Source organism: Megalobrama amblycephala, linkage group LG3 (genome assembly GCF_018812025.1).
Source record: "Megalobrama amblycephala isolate DHTTF-2021 linkage group LG3, ASM1881202v1, whole genome shotgun sequence".
Taxonomy (NCBI): domain Eukaryota; kingdom Metazoa; phylum Chordata; class Actinopteri; order Cypriniformes; family Xenocyprididae; genus Megalobrama; species Megalobrama amblycephala.
This window is the reverse complement of record NC_063046.1, coordinates 5,752,162-5,768,412: the sequence shown is the minus strand read 5'-3', so window position 1 is coordinate 5,768,412 and position 16,251 is coordinate 5,752,162. Positions and strand designations below refer to the sequence as shown.

The 16,251-nt window shown below is 36.0% G+C and overlaps 1 protein-coding gene across 3 annotated transcripts; it reads left to right on the top strand.

The window, feature by feature from the left end:
* The first annotated feature begins 890 nt into the window (after positions 1–890).
* Positions 891–13,326, top strand: LOC125264351 (serine/threonine-protein kinase PLK4-like). Of its 3 annotated transcripts, XM_048183602.1 has the most exons (12): positions 891–1,564; positions 2,065–2,220; positions 5,163–5,231; positions 5,868–6,005; positions 6,199–6,265; positions 6,401–6,504; positions 7,960–8,043; positions 9,073–9,134; positions 10,812–10,898; positions 11,017–11,071; positions 11,569–11,757; positions 11,910–13,326. In XM_048183602.1, exons 4-12 carry the CDS (start codon positions 5,880–5,882, stop codon positions 12,804–12,806), a joined length of 1,671 nt encoding a protein of 556 aa, XP_048039559.1. In that variant the 5' UTR covers positions 891–1,564; positions 2,065–2,220; positions 5,163–5,231; positions 5,868–5,879; the 3' UTR covers positions 12,807–13,326. The 3 variants fall into 3 exon arrangements, with proteins under 3 accessions (XP_048039559.1, XP_048039560.1, XP_048039561.1); XM_048183603.1 differs by lacking the exon at positions 5,163–5,231; XM_048183604.1 differs by lacking the exons at positions 891–1,564; positions 2,065–2,220 and having other exon boundaries at positions 3,791–5,231.
* Positions 13,327–16,251: the final 2,925 nt, after the last annotated feature.

Genomic DNA, 16,251 nt, shown 5'->3' with positions numbered 1-16,251 from the left:
ATGTTTTTAAACTTCAGTTCCTCTGAATCTTGCAAGTCTTGTTTTCGTAATGTTTTAGTCACCTTTGACCAAAAACCTTTTAGACCGAATTCCATTATTCTGTAATTCTACTGTGTGTTGGTCAATTATTTTTCATGATTAAATCTTTAAATGTTTTGTTCTTGTCTTTATTCTCTAGTTTTATCCACACAGTGTCTCCTGCCTTGCACACATGTTCTTGCTTGATCAGTCTGTCATTCTGTGTTCCTCTTTTTATATCTGTGAGGTTAAGGTAATATGTTCCTCTATTTGAGTGTTCCGAAGTGTATTGTTACAATTTGCTCTCATCCATTCCTTAATTTTTCCAATGGCTCTTTCTGCTATCCCATTGCTTTCCAGCATGTACCTTAATGCTTTCTGTAATCCAATATGTTTCTCTGCCAGCCAATTTCCTAATTAATCTCCAACAAAATAACTTCCACTATTGACTCATACTGTTTTAGGCCTTCCCCAAGCTGTCATTAATTCTTGAACTGCGTTAACTATTGTTTTTCCACTTGTTTCTTTCAGAGCTTAAGCCCAAATTTTCCCAGTGTAACCATCTGTTACTACTAAGATGTATCAATGTCCTAACTTAGGTTTAGGATTAAGGGGACCAGCTATGTCCATTGACCATTCTTCATTAACTCTTTGTGAGGTTATGCATCCATAGTCATTTCTTAATGTTTTCCGGTATCCATTTCTTATGCAGTTATCACAATGTTTTTCAAGTCTTGCAGCTTCCGCTGCTTTCATAATGCGGTTTGCATAACTGCTATGGTCTTCGCCCGGTTTTATTTTTTCTACCTGCTGTTTAACTGCTTCTGTTAAATGTAATTCTAATAATTTTGCCTGGTAGTCTTCTTGTTCTTCATTTGGCTCTTTTGAGGAATTAAATGTGAGATATCTAGGATTTGTTCTTTTCACTGGAATTGGTGTGGATGCTTTAATCCTGACTCTCCTAGTTTGTACTCTGGGCTCCTCCTCCCAATTGTCACTTCCATCTGTAGCTGACTCACTGTCTATATTATCCTTGGATTCTGGCTACTGTAATGCCTGCTGTAACTCTCTATTTTCTGTTTTTAACATTTTATTCATTTCTCCAACTGCCTTCCTCATATAGGACTAACCTTCCTGTAATATAGTTTTCCAGACCTAGACCATCCTTCTGCCTTAGCTATGCTTTTAGCTGATGGGGATCTACTAGCTGACCTTGTTTGGCCATACGTTAGACTGCATCCATCAATTATTTTTTTATCCCACTTCCATTCTAATGATCTACCTCTCTCTCTGTTGGTTGGTTTTTTGTCTTTCACTCGTTTGATGTTTACTTCAGGCCAATCGTTCTTTATCTGATGTTACACCCTCCTGAGCTCAAACTTTCCTGCCCTCTTATTACGTAACCTTACTTCTCTAAGATTGTTATCTGAAGACTCACTACTTTGACTGTCAGTCTCTTCTTCTGTTGTGTTTTGCTTAATAGAGTCTAACAGCCATTGTCACCCTTGATCTTCTGCCTCTTGGGGTTCAAGATATTCCTCCCAAGGTGCAGTAGGTTTCAACTTACTTATGTTTTCTGATAGCCTTGGCATTTCTTCGTACTTCTCTTTTTGCTGTTTAATAATACATATATATATATATATATATATATATATATATATATATATATATATATTTTTTTTTTTTTTTTTTTTTTTTTTTTTTTTTTCTCTTGATCTCTCTCTTTAACAAGGAGATGTATAGTCATTTGAATTTCTTGGGACATTTCTATTATTCCAGCTACGAGTTCCTCCAGACATTTTCCTGTCACTATTGGGGACATTTGTATTTCTTTATCACCTCTGTTATTAGGTTCTCTAATTATTATTTATTTATTTATTTATTTATTTTTTAACAATCTAGTCTCTTCTCCAGATTGTTCTTCTGTACATGTCTGTGTACTACTGTCGGTTAGTACATGTGCCACACTAGAGAACCTCTAAAAATTCTTATTGTTCCTGCCGGCTGAGGACCTAATCTGATTCTCATAATCTCTATCTCTTTAAGAGCATCTTCCCCTAAGCATCCAAAAACTGCCCCAGCTATTGCTAATCTGTGGATTTCCATACACTATTGCCATGCCTTCAGATGTATGTTCCATCCAACCCTCATAGATTCGGATTATTATCTGCTGTACCTGTATTTCTGTAACTGCAGCCCTAGGTAAGTGCGATTCTACTGTTGTTATAACACTATCTCTGTCTTCCTCTTCTGGTGGTAAAGTAAGAAGGATTTAATTTGCATTTTTAAAGTCTGTCATTGCTTCCCAGTAAATCCTATCCTTTTCCATATTTGGAACTTCACCCTGAGATTTCTTTAATTTTTCCCATTCATAGTATACAGCTTTGTTTTCCCCATGTTTTTTTTTTTTTACACACTGTGCTCATAATGCCCTCTGAATCTGAGGTTTTGCACTGGATAGCCACCAGAGGTGGGTAGTAACGAAGTACATTTACTTTGTTACATTTACTTGAGTAGTTTTTTGGAAGATTTGTACTTTTTAGAGTAGATTAAAATATGGGTACTTTTACTTTAACTTGAGTAAATTTGTAATGAAAAATCTGTACTTTTACTACGCTACAATGGGCAACGTTCATCTCGTTACTTTATTTTAATTCAATACTGTACATGTTAAGAAATGAGTAGTTTATTCCATGCGCGCTGTCTCTTTTTTCATGAATGATGCCACATTCACAAATGAATCACTCTTTTGAGTCGATTCTGTTCAAAGACTTGATCAAACAAGTTGGTAAAGCTGTCTAAATTGATTCGCGAATCAGTTTGAATGATTTGTTCAGTTCCTGTACGAGCTGAATCGTTTGAAGCGGTTTCTCACTCGGAGCGGATGAAGTGGCAGTGGACCTACAGTCAATTAAAAGCAAATCTGCAAATGCATACAGTTGTTTGCCAGCGATGAAGATCTTTATTAGTTGAGCTGCGTATGCTGTCTGTGAACAATTCCACAGGTAGGCCTATCGATTTCATTTGATTTTACTTCATGATACAGCCAAGCCAATAGCCGACATTTTACAACCAAACAGATTATTACGTCACTATAACAAAAGTATGTAGTATTTCTTTACCGTTTTTATGGGCATATATCTTAATTTATACATTAATTTATACATATACTATTGCGCAATGGCGGCGCCAGCGACCTGTTCGTCTTGAAAATGAACGCTTTGCGTTGACACAGTTAAGCAGTTTACACGCGCCTGCTGAAATATACATTTGATTACATTTTGGAGAACAGACCGAAGAAGATCCGTCAATGTGTATTTGATCATTGTTTGTGTCAAGTTCAGATATGAGCGCGAGCACATGTAAAGAGTTTTCTCTCTTTAAAATGTAACGTTAGCTGTATACGTTATTAATATAGTAACGATACATTCGGGTTACAGATGCTAGAAATAATGCTTGTCTCTTCTATGTTTGTTTGTTGCAAAGATATCTAATTATGAAAATAAATTAAATATCTATTTAAATAATAAACATTAAATAATAACATGCTATTGTGTGTGTGTGTATATATATATATATATATATATATATATATATATATATAATAAAAGTAACTAGTAACGAGCTACTTGAGTAAGATTTTTATTGGATACTTTTTTACTCTTACTCAAGTAACTATTAGGATTATTACTTTCACTTTTACTTTGAGTAAATATTTCTATAAGTACTTGTACTTTTACTTGAGTACAGTTTTTGGATACTCTACCCACCTCTGATAGCCACTTCATGTCCATAGTGACTTCCTAACTCTTTGGTCCACTGCATGATTGCTAAAGCAACTTCAGATTTTCTCTCATGCTTTTACCTGGTAGTCTCCCCAGGTGTAGGCTTGAATTAAGATATTATTGGATTTTCTCTGGGCTTTTTTACCTGCCATATTAGGGCATCCCCTACTACAGGTTTTTCAACTAAATAACCCCTCTAGACCCCTCTCTAGGTCTCATGGTTAGCGATCCCGTTTCCTGGCCCTTCAGTCCTTTCTCTGGACTGGAGTATACTAATTCCCTATGGACTAGTATCTAACTGAATCCTTTCTGGATTGGTCTATGTGGGTCTTACAGGCAGCTCTTCAATGTGGTTTTTACACTTTCAACTTAAAACTCAAACCTCAAGCCACTCAAGTTGGGCGCCATGTTAGACAGTGTGACCATTTATAGTACACCTTTTAACCCTAGGATACTCACCTGCCCTTCAGGAATGACGTAGAAGACTACCTTGTGGTTGTTCTTTATCGAGGCTCAGTTTGTAGTTATAAGTAAAGCCTCACGGAAGGCAAATGTAACAATAAAATATCTCTGTTATTGGTTACAATACAAAGCAGTTAATGCACAATAAAAACTAAATAAAACTTAAATCAGCTTAAGCTAAAAAGCTCTATGATCTAGCTTTACCCAGCAATATTGGAGATGCTGTTAAGCGCCCCACGTTAGGGTATCAGGTGTCCTTCTACGCATAATGCAGGCAGCATCTGAGGAGGCCTTTTACTCCTCAGACTTTTATACTATTTTTTGGGAAATTCCAACTTTATGTTACTTTATGTTAATTGATCAATGCATGTGATCCACTCTTCCTGCTGTAGGCGTATCAATCTCTGTATCTCTTGCTTACTAAGACAGATGTCCTTCCTCTGTCGCCTACACTGTCGTCTTCTTCTAGCACTCTTCCTCTTCTTCACCGAAGTCTTCGTCTGGCTCACCTCCACTTTAGGTTGCCACATGCTCTCTTCATCCTTATGTTCCTTCTTGTTAAACTTTGTGGTTGGTTACAATCATCAAACTCAAAAACTTTCACAACTGTTGCTTAGTCATCTTATCTTGTAACAAACAAAGGAAGTATTGCAATTACTTCATTTCATAATTATTCAAGCATTCAAGCACATATAGCTTTAACTTAAAAACAAGCTAATAACAACACTGAAACAGGTAAATAGCAATACCAATATTAATTTCCAAAACAGATTACACAGATAATATATACTACACATCAGGAGACATTGAACTTGACATATTGTCTTACCATCTCAATTCCAACACTGAGTGACAGATGAAGATGTTTGTCAAGTAGTTTTAATTTTTGATCTACAGATTCTAATGGGAAGATCTTAACCTCCAACATAACAAAGTTGATTCAAAGCAACAGTGTTTCACTGAAATGTGAGTATTCTTGATTAGATTGTTTACATATGGATGTTTACTGAGGGAGAATCATTCAAAATAAAACTGCTGCTCTGTTTATTGTTTACATGTGCTGCAATTCAGCTGGACAGACAGAAGCAGCAACAGTATCAGAGCTTCCACTATGAGATTGATTTAACTTTTTGATCTGCTTGAAACAAAGAAAGAGTTTTAATAAGTGAAAAAAAATTAAAAAAATTTAAAAAAGTGCTGACTTTTAAAGGAACAGGTTTTAATATCCTATGGCACTGGGGTGTTTTTAGTAAAACATTGACAACTGCATTTATTCATTCACTAAATCACTTATTTATTCATTAATTGTTTCATTTATTTAACAGATCTTTTATACTAAATTACTTTTAAAAGAGGAATGTTGTTATATAACACACAATTTTTTTTTTTTTTTTTGAAAACCACAAGCCTGTATTCGCCACTCCCAAATATCTGTCAAAGTGAAACTTAACTACTGCTTTCTATTCAGTGAACAAATATAGATATCGGAAGTCTTAAAAGAAGGAATATTACTAAAGATAATAACCATTTCTAAAGACAGAAACACACAGGGTTTTGCTCCCAGTATTTCTAAATTCTCTTCTTAAACATTTGTCTTTGCAGAAATTTTAAGCAATGGGGAGTAATCTGTCAGCTCTAAAAGACCATGGCTACACTCTAGTGAGTGAAAAGGAGAATAAGATCCTGGTGAAAAATGAAGGTGGTGATCAGTTTGTCATTAAAAAGTTGAGCACAAACCAGGTAAGTTAGTTTGATTATAATGAGATTTGAGAGTTCAGTGGAGAAAAAGATAAATTCTTATAGCCCACACATATTATTAAACATGAATTTTACAACAAAAAATGGCTTGCCTCTTTATTAATGTAAATCTGCTTCAAAACAACTTATTGCATGGAGTGCATATGACTGCATATGAGTTTCTGTCTGTATTTAGGGAGAATCAGACTTCCTCCTCCAGCTCAATCATCCACACATCATCCAACACAAGGAAATCATCACAGGTGGAGAGAAAATTTAAAATGAATTCTGTTCATATACATTCTACATTAGCTACATTCAAGGCTCAGTTAATTATTAAATATTAGTATTTTAATTAGTAATTTTAAATGATTTTAAACTAACAAATCTGTTTTCAGATTCGGACTGTGCGTATCTTGTAATGGAGCACTGTGAGGGTGGAGACCTCGCTGAGAAAATCAAAAACAAAAAGGAGGGAAAATTAACGTTTTCTGAAAATGAGGTATGATTGTGGATTGATGGTGAAACTTTACCCATTAGCACAGGTATTGGAAACTGCTCCTGGTTTTTACTGATTTTAACTCCAATCAATCACACTTGAAGAATCTTCAGGATTACTTAAAAATAAAAACACAGGTGTGCTCGATTTTGTTTTGGAGCTGAAATCTGCAGGACACTGGCTCTACAGGAGCGGAGATGTCCTTCACGGCATTAGCATGATTTATTAAACTAGCTTCAACCCTAATGTAAAAATCTGAATCAGCTAATCAAGGTCATTAGGATTACTAGAAACTTCCAGAGCAGGTTGAAGGAAAACTCTAGGGTGTTAACTGTCCAAGAGCATGATTAAGAAACAGTGATCTATCCACCTTATTCCTGACGATCCTTCTGTTTTTTAAATTATGGGTGGCACTTCCGGTTTGGGGAACTTCCATTCAAAACCATGACATACTATAATAAAAATATCTTTTCAGTCGCTGCATTCTTTTCCTCATGATTTTCTTTTTCCCCCTTTGAATTCCGTTGTAATAGTGAGAAAAAAAGGACAACATATACTGCATATTTGTGGTCTGTTCGGTTTTGGCCAATCATTTACACGACAACATTGTTTTGGGTGCCTGAAAATGCAAACTTTTGAAAACAGGTTTCAAAGTAGAAGGTTTTGAAAATGGTCTCTGTGTAATTTTTAGTCGTTTTCACCATTAATAATTCACTCGAAGGAACGAAGAATCTCTTGTTTTTCTCCTCAAAGCCTCACATCTCTTTCCAGGTTTGTTTTCACAGGTAAATACAATTTATTATCTGTAAAAATGAAAATAGTATCACACAATTCTGAAGTTAATGAACATTTTTGATTAACACAATGTATGTAACAATACAGATATATATTACTACAGTGAAATTTAACTCATCCGTTATTGCTATGGAAAGAATCAGGCTTTTTCATGGTCCATTGAAAGTACCTTGTTGATGCTTTTACACTTTTTAAATGTCTTTTTTAATGTCTGATGGTTGAAGAGTGAGTAGAATAATGTCATCTCATTTTACCCAGTTAAAAAAAAAAAACCTAAACAAAACGTACTATTGTGTACCTAGGCCGAGCCATTATTTACAGCTTAAGTTACACCCATAATTCACGCAAAACATCATGGGGTGTCGGAATAAGGTGGAAAGGATCTTTTAAAGCAACCCAACCCTATATAAAAAGTTCATCCTGAGAGGTACGTCAGGGAACAACTGGACAACCAGTTTCCCACATAACAGTGAAACATGAATGCATCTCAAAGTATTCATATCCCATATGTTGGTCACTTTGTTTTTTTCTCTGATATACATTTTCAGCCGTTCAGCCTTATATAGACAGGTGTGTGCTATTACGAATAATTTTAACCGCTTACTGACCATATCAAATACTACCCCTTTAACATAATAATATTTTTAATTTTCCGATTTACAGATTCTGGACTGGATTGTGAAAATATGCATGGCTTTAAAGTACCTGCATGATCAATGGATCCTGCATAAAAACCCGCAGCCTGAGGTAAAGATTCAATTCAGTTAATCTACAGTACACATTTCATATATATGGGATCAGTGGAGTATAAATAAATGTATCAATGGAGTGCTGGAGCCTATAATCCAGTTAAAGTTCTCTGAAAATGTATCTAATTTGGCTTTACACTTGTTTATTTTCATGTGTGATTTGAAAACACTAATTATTATGAATATAAAGCAGCAGCATACATTAAGAGTGGTTGAGAAATTGAGAAGAAATCCAGGACGTAAAACAATCCAATGGAAACTGTAAATGCAACAACTCAGACAAACACACTTGCTGAGTCAACAACTGACAAAGATGAATCACAGGGCTTTAAAAGCAAGAGATAATGAGCAATTAAACAATACACAGTTGAACAAAAACTACAGTAAACAAAATAAAGGTGTGTTTACGCCATGTTGGCATTACCATAATTATGAGATTACGACTTGAAGAAAGCATTCACATCCTCACAGAACTTCTAATTACAGCTTGTAAACTCAAATTTCTAAGAGCTCAGACTTGTACCGTGTGACTGCTGTAGGTTAGATTTCAGCTCAGAGTACAGCATCACGTGTTGTCATCTCATATTTACGGTAATAGCATCATGGCGTGAACACAGCATAAACCACAGGGAAAAATACATGTAAGATTCCATGACAAATCAAAATAAGAGTCCTGGGAACACAACTGAACAATATACACATGGACACAAATACCAAGATTTGTATTACTGTGCATGATTTTGTCATTTAGTTGATGGTATTAATGAGATATATGCATACGTGATTTTATTTACAATAATAATAAAAAAAAAAAAAATACAACTTAATTGTTAAAACTCCACACACTGTTGGCTGGCAGAAAATATATAGGCTACTTGCTAAAATTCTGCAGTATCAAGTTGCAAAAAATTATCAGTGCTGTAAAAAGCATGAGAATAAAATAAATAGACAGAGCATCTCTAGAAAATGCTTTCACTCATTACTGGCATCTGCAAACTCACAAAATATATCTGTTTTCTTATGGCAGAGCATATTTTTCTCTGAGTTTGGAACCATCCGTCTTGGAGAGTTTGGAGTGATTCATCAATGGTACTGTTTGCTTCTTTGAACACAACATGATTTGTTAGGAACTCTTCAACACATAATACAAAAAATACAGCACAAATATATATTTTATATATATAAAACTAATTTTTCACACCTGCCAATGACCAGTGACTTTTTACTAGCCAAAACTATTTTTTATCAGCCATGAAACAAAAACCATTAAAACCACTGAAGACATTACCGGAGACATAACCGAGTTTAGGATACTCCCTGAGAAGGGCATTTTTTGACATAATTTGTGTGTGAATTTGTCCGTTCAAGCACAGGTTTCAGGGTGCGCACTTTGGATGTTTCAGATGTTGAACTTCCCACATAGTGCGTGTAACAAATTTCCTGTTCTAATGCTTGAATATTTACTTTGCAAAGGCTTAAACGTTTGTGATGATGTAGCACTGACCTGTTAACTGTACAGAGCGTTGTTCACCTTTGTTCACATTCTCACAACATTGCATTGTTAGAATTCATAAAAATGTTACTGGCCATCTGGGGACTGACACAGTTTCATACACTGTTATGAGTGTTAATTTTAGGCTGTGTATACAGGGTTTGAAATTAACACCCGTCAATCCGGCAAATGCGGATAAAAATCAGCTGTGGCGGGTAACGCTTTCAAATCACTAGCCAATTTGGCGGGTTACTTATTAGGTTTACTCACTTTGCTGGGGAAGTTCGTGTAAGCCAAATCTGCGCAGATTTATCACAAAAACTCAACTCGTGAGTTATCATGATATATTAAATACAGCGCATTGCGCAGAATCTGTGCATATTTGGCTGACTTGACTTGATACACGTCACTAGGCAACAAATGATGGCATGCTTGTTCATTTGCATTGAAGCAATAAGATTAAAAAGAAGCATAATAATGTGTCGATACATTTGGTTAACAGAAAAGACATTATTATTTTCCAATATCCTATAATTTTAGCAGACCCTGTGTTAGTCTGAGACCACAGGTTTGTTTTTTCCTCATGGTATTTCGTTTAAAACACAAGCTCTTTTTAAGAATTAACAGAGGTTTAGATGTTGATGGTAATGTCAAACAAAACAAATCATCAACATTTAAACCTCTGTTAATTCTTAAAAAGAGCTTATGTGGATGAATGACAAAATAAAGTCAGTCTGGTTAGTCAGAAGTGAAGCTGGTAATGCTGTTTGTGGAGTTGTTTAATCAGATCTTCAGAGATTTAATGTCTTTTATCTTCAGTTTATTTCATCTAAGGCTGTGCCTGAAATCAGTTGTAGTTCTTATGTTTCTGCTTGTCTTTTCTTTTTTCTTTTTTTCAGTAGTAAGACATGAGTAAGACATAGTGCTGCCGCACAAATAGCATATATCAGTAACCCATAGCAGATCTATACAGGTGGAGCTGGGAAGGTGGAGGGTTTTAGAGGAACTCTGAAGCATGCTGCAAACTGCTATAGTGAATGTAACCACCAGCCATTTAAATGTGTGAGCAACAAGCTCATTGGCTGCTGATGTGACATGGACCAATCAGCTTGTGCCAGTAGTTTAACACAGTAATTATCAGCTTGCGTTAAAGACCTGTCAGCCTGCGCCCTCTAGAGTTTCATGACTGAACTATGTATTAACTTCAACACTGCTTCATATACGTGTGTGCTTTATGATCTGTATTCTGTACCATATCTTCCCATTTCTATCAGGATCACTGAAGAGCAAACAGCAGGAAATAAACCTTCTTCATATGTTGCACCTGAGATTTTGAATGACAGACCTTATGATGAGAAAACGTAATAAACATTCTCAAATTGTAATATTGACTTGCTATTAATACATATGTATTTTATATATATTTTTTTCAAACTGAATACTTATATAAATAAATTCTTAAACTCTTCACTTTCACAGTGAAATCTGGAGTTTGGGGTGTGTCATCTATGAGCTGTGCATGCTGAAGTGTGCGGTGAGATTTTTCCTTTCATCATATAGAAAGAGAGTCAACAGATTAAAATGATGATGGTATAATATATTGCAGGAAATTTAATATAATGTATTAAGAAATTCCAATGCAGTATCAACTACAAATTGCATAGATTAACCAGTTTGAAAAATCATAAAAGTTGGCTCATGCAAAAAATATGACTTAAATTCCTACTGAGACAAAACAATCAACCATCAACCAAGACATTTTCAAACCAAAGTAATTGTTCAACATGTCAAGGTTGTCCCATTTCTTTACAGTTGGAATATTGCATTTACAATATTACAGACAAAGGTTCAAATCCCAGAGAGTTTAGAGAAACACGTTTTTGACATTAGGATGAACCACATGTTTTGTTGTTGCTGTTTCTCAGTGGGAATACAGGTTGGATGTTTTTGTTTGAGCTCACTGATAAATACAAGATTTACAAGATAAATACAAGATCTGTATACCATTTTTTTGTGTCTGTTTGTGTTTAGTTTCCTGCAATACTTACAGTTGAGACAGTTAAAAAGATACTCACATCCTCCTATGAAGCTCTTCCTGAGACCTTCTCTGAGGATCTTCGTCAGCTGGTAACAGACACTCTTCAGGCTGATCCAGCGAGTCGTCCGTCTGTCAGTGAGATCTTGACCAGACCTTTCATCATTAATTATCTTTGTGAAAAGGTGAGTTACCTTATTAAAATATTTAATTGTTTATTTAGTTTGCTATACAAAGTACAGATTGGCACTGTTTCTAAACAAAATGAAAAAAAAAAATAAGCATTGAACAAACAAAAATTTTCTTTGACGAAATTTGCCTCTCTTTTTTTTTCTAGAACATGCAAACTATTAGGACTCTTTATAGGACACTAGAGCAACTGAGAGCCCTGGCTGATGATTTGGAAAGAGTCCATTTCAACACAACTGTAGGCAGTCTTACAGGAGGTGTAGTAGGATTGGCTGGAGGAATCACATCTATAGTTGGACTTATTCTCTCTCCATTTACTCTCGGAGCATCTCTGATAGTAACAGGAGTGGGAATCGGTACAGCAGTAGCTGGTGGAGTAACATCTGGTGTGAGCAACATAACAAACATGGTTAACCAGCGAACAAACCGACAAAAGATCAAAACGATCATAAAAGAGTTCCAAGAAAAAATGATGTCCACAGTTTGCTGTATCCAAAACATTCAAATTGCAATGGAAACTTTACAAAACCAGTTTTCCACAAGCAACGAGTCATTTTCCAATGCACAAGCCGGGGCAAATGCTGGAGTTCGAATTGGCCGAGGACTGGGAGGAATTCCAGAGATTCTCCGCATAATTGAAGTTGTAAATGTTGGGAAAGTTGCGGCTCAGGCTGCGAGAGCCGTTCGAGTGGCTGAAGCAGCTACAGGGGTTTTATCTGCACTTTTTGTTGCGGTTGACGTCTTCTTTGTTTTTCTCGACTCCAGAGAAATCCACAACATCCGTCAAGATTACGCTTTAAGAGAGAGTCAACGCGAATCAGAATCCACCAGCAACCAAACCACGGGGTCGACCGGCCAGACATCAGAGCACAGCGAAGCAACAAATCTGCTGCCCGCAGACGCTCAACAAGCTGAAGAGCTGAAGTCTGAGACCATGAAATTTGTGACAAAAATCAAGCAGACAACAGAGGAGCTTCAAGCTATTCTAGATACACTGCGAGATGCAATACACCCAAATTCTGAACAGCCAAACACTGACAACTAAGAGTTATTGTATGAGAGGTGGTGGTTTGTAACTCTCAATATGTTCTTCAATCATAGATATATGTATATTAATAGCAAAGATTAGGTGATGATAACTATATTCTGGGCTTTCATAATGACATATCTGAATCAATATCACTAGTTTGAGTAATGCTCACAGAAGCTTTTTAAGAAGCAATAAAGGAAGCATTTTAGCTTACTGCACTCATTTAATTGTATATGTAATTCTCATATAATCTCATATAATTGTATATCAGGACTTCTTACCTTTATTTCCTTGATGTTTTAGAAATCAGAAAACAAAAGCATAAACTTTTCCTGTTTTTCTGTATGCGAGTGGCTGCTTAATGTAATTTTCTTTGACATATACTGAAATAAATATATCACAGAAATGCTAAAATTGGTATTTTCTTTTGATTCAATTCACTATATTTTAATAGGCCAATTGTATACATTAAGTTACAACATTATTTGTTTTTTTTTTTTAATGACATTTTATGACTTTTATGTTTTTTTCCCTCCCCTCTGCCTGTCAGCACATTTCAAATTAAGGTCTGAGGCAATACAGAAATCACAGTGTAGACAGTTTCTGTAAACATTCAAGATATGATATAAAATTAAGCCAATCAGCATCCTCAAATCCTGTCCACAATGGACAAACTGCTCAACTAAAGGAAACACTGATTGTTAAGCTAAACTTAAACTAAAACAGAAGGTGAACACAATGAAAACAAAGACAAAACAGAATATAACCCTGACAGTATGGGACTTAACATTAAAGATTTATCATTGGTGGGTTTGGCTGAAGCCTGTTGCATGAAGCTAGCTGAACAAACTCTGAGTTTCAGAGTAGGGTTGACAATTAAGATAAGTCCAACCTGGTTTAGATCAGGTTCAACATAAACGTTCAACGTTCAGGTTTGATCTATAGTTTTGCACCTGAAAGTGTGACATATGCGGCAAACAGCCAATCACACAGAGAGCATCCGTTTGATTCACTTCTTGCGTGAGAGCCGTGCAATGAATCTCTTCTGAAGAGATTGTTTAAAGTTATCATGAAATTAAACGCATTTAAAAGGCAGAAATAAACACTGCTGCTGCAGTGAAAGTTTGAGAAGGCAGCTGAAAGAAAATATCAGACGATATCAATGTATGATGAAAATCAAAGCAATAGGCCTAATAAATATAGTTTTAGCTCAAATGAATATAGGTTGTTTAAAAGCATTATATATGAATGCATGTATTATATTTAAATTCATTAAAAAGCAAGTTTACTTGCCAATTAATACAATAATTATATGAATATATTGTATATATGATTTACAAGTAATTATAATGTCACTTTACTCACAAACTGATTGGTCCAGTTTGGGTTTGTGATCTCTAGGCAGGTTAGCCGTGTAGCGTTAAGTAACCATGGCGATGAACAAAGCTAAAAACAAGCCCGAAAAAACAATTAATTAATCTCGAACTTACTTGGGTAGCAGGTAAGGCAGGGGCACACCAAACCGTCGCCAAAAAACTAGCACTGATGAAAGCTGACAGTGCTGTCGCCTCGTGTCGGGGCAAAACACTGTGCTTGAACACATAGACAGGACTACAGCCCGACTGTCAACTAGCACACGTCTTCTGCACCTGTGTGTAAGGAGATTAAAAAATTGTTTGTCATGGTAATCTTTAATACAAATCTGAAAAGTTACTTCTGGTCTGAATGGCGTTCCTTCTCTGATAACGTCAGTTTGACGGCTTGGGTTGAAAACCCTTAAACCGCTCTCCTCCAACCGTTAGTCCAACGCTATTTCACGACCAATTTGTATGTATTTTACGAGGTGGCTAATTCGTATAAATTCATACGATCTCACTCGTACAAATTCGTACAATTTGTCTAAACCCCAGTGATGGTTAGGTTTAGGGGCGGGGTTTGGGGTAGGTCATTCGTATGAATTCATACGAATTAAGCTGCGTTCACGTCACCTCGTATTTACCGGTATCTTGAAATGGCAACACGTGACGTTATATTCGGAGCTGTTCACGTCCTTTGACTGGGAATTAAGCGTTTCCATGGCATCACTATCAACGCCTAAATGAATCTACAGCGGTCAGGTGGTACATGTGGGAGCTTTCAGAAAACTCCCAGCTTACAAGCTGTAATTACGATCTCTACGAGGACGTGAACGCATTTTACAAGCTAGAATCTCGTAACTACAGGAATTACGAGGCCGCGTGAACGCACCTTTAGCCACCTCGTAAAATACGTACGAACTGCCGTGAGATCGGGTTGGTTAGTCTGCTATGAGCGAGAGATGGAGAGGAGGAGCGCTAAAGTAAAACCCTTCCCTCTATTCAATATTCCCTTTCACTTGGAAATACATCAACACTGGAGAAAAGTCGATGCAACTTCCGGTTCACGGGGACTTTAACGATGGGATGGTTGATACCGATGCTCTGTCGCAGTTTTCAAAGCACTATTGTATCACAGACCGTATGCTTGTATCGAAATGACAATACCACGTGATTGATGACGTTTGAAGCTTCGAACATCATGCAGTATTGGAAAATCGAGACAGCTGGTTTGAAAAAACTGGCGCTTCACCTGATCGATGCATAAAGTCAAATGCATTTAATCATGTTTTATTGCTGGGGTCTCAGAGACCCCGAAAAGAACATAGGGTTAAACAGCTCACCCAAAAAAATGTAACTACTCATGTCAGTTATGATCACATCATTGTGTATTTTATATTATTGATCAATATGTGAATCTTTTGATCATGTTACACATGATGTGAGTGGTGGTCTCATTGTCACAAATTAATTTAGATGAGATTAGATCAGATTAGATAGAACTGATTCAAGACAAGAGTGATTCTGTACATCACAGACTTCCAAATCTTTGGTCACGTGTTTTATCAAACCATATCAGTTCTGCGATGATTTAGATATGGTGAAGAAAACAATCATGACCACCAGATGTCGCTAACGCGCACTGTGTTAAAAGCTTTGAGTAATGAACCGAAGCTTCATGAATCATTTGTTTCGAATCAGTGATTCGGAGCGTGTATCAAACTGCCAAAGTCACGTGATTTTAGTAAACGAGGCTTCATTACATCATCACTGTTTCGAAACATTTCAAAACAGTTCGAAATTTCAGTGGTTCACCGGTAGAGGGCGATGATAAAGTTAACCCATGAATCATGCAGATTCACTGAGAATCATTGAACAAGTGTCTATGGGTTTTACCTGATCTCTGATCAGTTTTATAAATTTGTAGATGTTTTAATTAGACATTAGAATATTTAAAATGAATAATGATAGTTATTAATCTCTTATTTGCCTGTTTAGCTTGAACCATGGAACAGAGAAACAAGCCTTGAAAAATGATAAAAGAACACATATACAGTCACTCTATATGTAATCTTATTAGAGAATTAGTTAATTGCATTTGATAG

Coding starts and splice junctions, on each gene's coding strand:
- LOC125264351 (XM_048183603.1), top strand. CDS start 5,880: ATGGGGAGTAATCTGTCAGCTCTAAAAGACCATGGCTACACTCTAGTG. Junction 6,505..7,959: donor TAACGTTTTCTGAAAATGAG/GTATGATTGTGG, acceptor TCCGATTTACAG/ATTCTGGACTGGATTGTGAA. Junction 10,899..11,016: donor AGACCTTATGATGAGAAAAC/GTAATAAACATT, acceptor TCACTTTCACAG/TGAAATCTGGAGTTTGGGGT.